Below are 5378 nucleotides of genomic sequence, written 5' to 3'. Positions count from 1 at the left end.
TGTGTGTGTGTGTGTGTGTGTGTGTGTGTGTGTGTGTGTGTGTGTGACGAGGTGGAGGGTCGAGGGCAGTAGAGGGCTGCTTGGGAAAAGAGATTCACCTCGTTGTCTCTGGTGACACACATCCTCAAACACTCCCTTGGCTGAAATAATGGTGTTCACATAAACACACTCTTTGTACGCACAGACTGAGAAGACATGGAGTGTGTGTGGCACACTTGAAGGACACGAAAGCACGTAAGTTCTGCACAAAGCAACACACACAAACCTCTAAACGGCAGCTGATTTCTGCCACTGTTATAATTAACATGACAGTCTCTTAGATCAATACTGAGACGTCTTTGTGGACAAGACAGAAGTTAAGGAAGACTGTGGGAAGCTCTGAGGGAAATGTAGACATAGGAGGAGCAGAGAGAGGAAAACTTGTCAAATCAGGGCAAACAGAAACCAAATAAATAAATAAATAAAAACAGGAGAAGTTAAAAAGGTGCAATGTCTCTCCTGTAATCCAAAGGTCTAAGTCCAGAGGCTGTACACAAACTAAACTAACAATTTAGTCTAATTCCCAGGTGATTCAAGAGTTCCACTGCACAAAGTTCTTGCTCATTTTAATGTGTTTCAGTCAACTGAAAACAAATTCTCCCCATGCTTTTTACCCAATTAGCCAAAAGAAATAACAAAAAAAAGAAACAAACCTCTTCTTCAAATGGTTTACGGAGGTCTRCTTCTGTTGGAGAACCTCTGTCCTCGTCAACCTTTTTTAGATCTTCAGGAACAGATTTTTGACGCTTCACCTCTAAAGTGTATGAAACAACATTTGCATCGTTAAACCAAGTCTAATATTTGCAGGAAAACTTCAATTCTCAGAGAGACCTGCCCTTTATTTGRGATGAAAACTGCAGTTTTTTCACATTTGACTCTTATGGACGGCAAGTAAGAGTTGTTAATCATTTCTTAATGATTACATCAGCTGTTAGAGAAAAGTCATTTACAGCAGTTCTTAAAACTAACAACACTTCAMAAAGTCTTTAAAAGGCCTCAGTAGTGAACTCTGAGTGGACAGTAAACAGGCCTCCTTCGGTAAACACTGCATGAATCGTGTGTGTTTGTGTTGCGTTGTCCTCACCTGGTCTGTTTTCAACATACTGGCTGAAGGACTTAAGCTGCGTTTTCCTCACTGCAGAATCCTTGTTGAAGACGACCGGACTGCGCAGCTTCTCCGTGGCTCTGCGCAGACGTTCTGCTCGCAGCTCTTCTGCATTATTCTGTCAGACAGGACACCAATCTGCTGTCAGTCCAGAGAAGTGGGTGCGTGTTGTGTTAATGTATTACAAATGATCAGAACTTTACGTTACCTCTTGGACTGTATTTAGAATATTAACAGCACAAAAATAAGAAAGCAAGCTCATGCAAAAAAAACAATAAAATGCATAATTTGATCAATTTAAACACTGCAAATTTAAAGCCGTAAAAGGATAAATAAAATATTTTGCACAAAAAGACAGATTTTACAAAATATCTTGTGCGTAGGTTTGCACGTTTGCACAGCCACCTACAGACAGGTTATAGAATAATCTGGCAGAAGTTGGTATGTAAGCTGCATTGTGATTTGTCTGTTTGAATCCCTCTAAAAACACACACACACACACTGACACACATTCATTCTCCCCCTCACTCATGAGATAGACAAAAAGGAGGCAATTAACTTGACTTTCAACAAAATCTCGAGCCAGAAAATATATTCAAATTATGCAAAATGCAAAAAAACGCTATTGTTTTCAAAGTGAACACGTGTTAAAAAGCTACACGCTCGCTTCTCCCTCTATCAGAGGGGGCACGCAGAAATGCTTTATTACTGAGCCTCCAAATATGCCAAGCCGAGTGGAAAAGAAACCGACTTCAGTTAAGACTGACGTTGTGGTGGCGTTAATAAGACGGCGAAACGTGTAATAAAGTCGACAATTAGGGCAAACACGTTCCACTGCTTGAGACGGAGGCAGATAGTCGAGCGGCGGCGGCTGATAGAGGCAGTGTGGGTGAGTGGGGAACCGGGCGTAGACAGGGAGTTGTTAGAATGGCTTCAGATTATTGGCTTTCAAAAACAAAGTAAGCAATTAGCTCGCCCTCACTTTGTTTTTGTCTATTAGTCTGTCAGCTTCTACCAGCCACTTAAACCCTCATATCAAGACAAACTCRGGCAAATTTATTTATGAAGTGCTCTGGGCTTTTTTACACCAAAAGTCCAATTAAAGATTGTAAAACAGAGGACAAGAGATTTAATGTGTGGAATCACTTATATGTGTGTGTGTGTGTGTGTGTGTGTGTGTGTGTGTGTGTGTGTGTGTGTGTGTGTGTGTGTGTGAATGCCCAGATGATGAGTAAATCTAAAATATTAGCAATATAAAAAAAACTGGAAATCTAAAAGGTGCCAAGAATCATTTTTCACTTAAAAGCACAATAAAAATTACGATGCATATTTTCTAACTGGACTCGCATTTCTGTTCTCTGTCCTTGCAACATGTAAACTCACACACCTGACTGGTGTATATTTGTGATTTTTTTTGTGTTGATTTGCTTTTGAAAGTGTTCGTGGACGTGTAAAGCAGAGAAAGATCAARAACGTATTCATGTCAGGTGCTGCAGGCAGGGGCTGATTTTATGAATTATTCATATGTTTGTTTAACTAAAAGTGAAACAATCAGATAATTGGATGTCAACGGATTTATTGGATTAAAGCTTCTGTCCTTGTCATGTTTTCATGAGGCTCTGGAAATCATATATTTGTGCAGTGGCGACTTGTTAAAATTGCAWACTGCTGCACTTTCTGCACAAAACAATTTATTTCGGGGAAAAAGTAAAATTCCTGAGAGACTGATTAGAGCCTCGAGGCGGTCCTTCCAATTATTACAACGTATTGCTCAAATTGTGACTTGTCATTTGCGAGTTCAGCTGATGCATTTCAGCCTAAAACAGGCCGAAGTGTCTCAATCATACAAACAAACGGAACACCTGCCCACTTGGCTAACTCGGGCTTTCTTTCTGGCACAAGCAGATATCCAGGTCTCTGCCTCTTCCCACTTTCTTTCACTGCACCTCTGAAAATCTTATCTCTGCTCTCATCGTTGTGATAAGCCGTGGTAGTGGTGATTCAGTGCTTTTACTGCATTCGAGTCCGAATGTGCATGCAGGGGGCTGCATGACTAATGTTGCAGTCTGCTGAGCATTGCATGCCCTTATTATGTGCCACCGAGGCCGCGCATACACACAATCACTAATGAGAGGCACAGTGTGTGTGTGTGCGTGTGTCCGTGTGTGTGTGAGTAACGCTCTTCCAGGGCATTACACCTGCCTGAAAACTTTTTGGAGGCCCTAAGTATCTTGAGACAATTTATCTTTCTTTTGAAGCACACAACTCTACTGAAAAATATATTTTTTGCATTATTCCAAATAACTGCACAAGTTCAGATAATGAACTATTTTGGTAGTGAAGGAAATTAYGCTAATGTGTGATGTAAGTAGTTACTACAGTGAGGGGTGTAACCAGGAAGAGACAYRTGTTAAAAAGTTGAATCATCATTATATAGGCAGGGGTTTTAGTTAGTTCTGGTGTGCAGTCTGGGACAGTCAGGGCTTTGTTTTTTTATATTCAGATAAGACGAAGGTCATTTTACTCTGAGGCCTKCTAAGTGCTGGTGGAGCTGATTGGAGACAAGAATAAAGGKTTTTWGAAGAGATTCAACTGGTTTKCTGCTATATTATTCAAACCAAATTCATCACAAATTCCMTTCAGTAGCACTGTGTTTACATTTTCAATAATGTCAAAATCAAACCCATGATAAATGCGTTGGACATGGGGTGAGATTTTTTTTGCATATTGCATAAAAAATTGACTTCCCAATGGGACTTTTTAATCTTCTCACCAGATTCATCCCTCTAATAGGGAAAATACTGTAAGAAAACTCTGCAACTAAACCAGGTGAAAACATATATAAATTCCCRTGGTAAGCTTTTGGTACTCCCAACAAAATTTAAGCCGAAACCTTTTTTTTCCCCAGTAGCCCTTCAATTTCAAAATTATTTATGATGCAATTTAAAAGCTAAAAAGTATTTTTTGAGTAAAATACTTTTTCGCACCAGTTGAGCTGTCTTTGTTTAACAACCTAATCAAGCAAAAGTTGACTGTAGTTTAAGTTTTAATATCATATAAATGAGGAAAAACTTGAACACAAGTAAATGATAATTAAAATAATAAATGGGCACCAGTGACCCAYGCGACCCTGAAAAGGAAGAAGCGTGTACAGAAAATGGATGGATGGATGAAGAACATAATAAAACTGGTACAGCTTTGTATATTTGGAAACTGATGGAGTCATCATAGATCTATTATTTGGCACTTTTGGAAGATTTTTTTGGGCAAGACAGATATCGACATCATAGGAAATAATTTATGATCATCTGTCTTCAAATTACCTGATACAATCTTAATAAAATTGAGTAGGTCCTCTGGATGGGTTCTTCTTAGTTTAAATGTTTTGCATGCAAAAGAGGACCATCTCCTTAAAGACTGATGGCCGGTGTCCTGATTGTTGCCTTCTGTTCACAGAGGGCTGAGTCAAACTCGTAATAACAGCATGATTTGTAAGAGGGGCTTTATATGTACTGCTAATAAGGCTAAGCTGACCTGTAACTCTTCAGACTGAAGAGGTCTCTCGGAGAAGAAACAAAACGTTTCAACATTTAAGAACCCATCCAGAGGACCAACTCAATAYTTTTTTGACATGTCTTTAAGGTTTGGTTCTTCTCGGCCTTTGACCGATACAACTACCTGAATGTTTTCTGAATTAAACTCATCCTCTGATGTTGGTTATAACAACATTTGGAGGCCTTTTCACCATCAAAAACTGGTGAGAACATCGTATCTAACAAAGAAATACCATTTGTTGAGTTTAACCTATTTCCTTCTCAAAAACATGAACCTGTTTTTTGCCATGACTCAACCAAATATCAGTTCTGCTCCTGTGATGTGCCAACGATAACATGCACATATATGAACTCCTCTGGCTGTAAAGCACTAAGCCGTTAAGGCTTTGAACACAAGAGGGTGTTTATGTGAATTGCTGATCAAAGACACCCTGCGTCGCTGCACGCACTGGGACTTTCACTTGTACTCTCAGCCACACACACTCGCCTTATTCTACTCGACATTCAAAATCAATTAGACAGATGTTCAGACTGTCTGACGGCCTTGTTGACTCAATATTCACATCAGAAGCTATAGACACAAGCATTCAGAATAATTCTCCTCCACGCTTAAACCCCACCCCCTAATACACACACACACACACACACACACACACACACACACACACACACACACACAC

The 5378-nt window shown here is 39.8% G+C and overlaps 1 protein-coding gene across 2 annotated transcripts in view; it reads right to left on the bottom strand.

The window, feature by feature from the left end:
- Positions 1-567: 567 nt before the first annotated feature.
- Positions 568-5378, bottom strand: part of LOC106526764 (EH domain-binding protein 1) — a gene marked incomplete at its 5' end in the record, with an annotated part of 36843 nt that continues 32032 nt past the window's right edge. For both annotated transcript variants that reach the window (XM_014021441.1, XM_014021442.1), the window contains 2 exon segments: positions 568-793; positions 1124-1262. In XM_014021441.1, the coding sequence (XP_013876895.1) occupies positions 606-793; positions 1124-1262 (327 nt within the window).

Source organism: Austrofundulus limnaeus, unplaced genomic scaffold (assembly GCF_001266775.1).
Source record: "Austrofundulus limnaeus strain Quisiro unplaced genomic scaffold, Austrofundulus_limnaeus-1.0 Scaffold293, whole genome shotgun sequence".
Taxonomy (NCBI): Eukaryota; Metazoa; Chordata; class Actinopteri; order Cyprinodontiformes; family Rivulidae; genus Austrofundulus; species Austrofundulus limnaeus.
The sequence above is the reverse complement of the archived record's forward strand: the minus strand, read 5'-3'. Positions and strand labels throughout refer to the sequence as shown.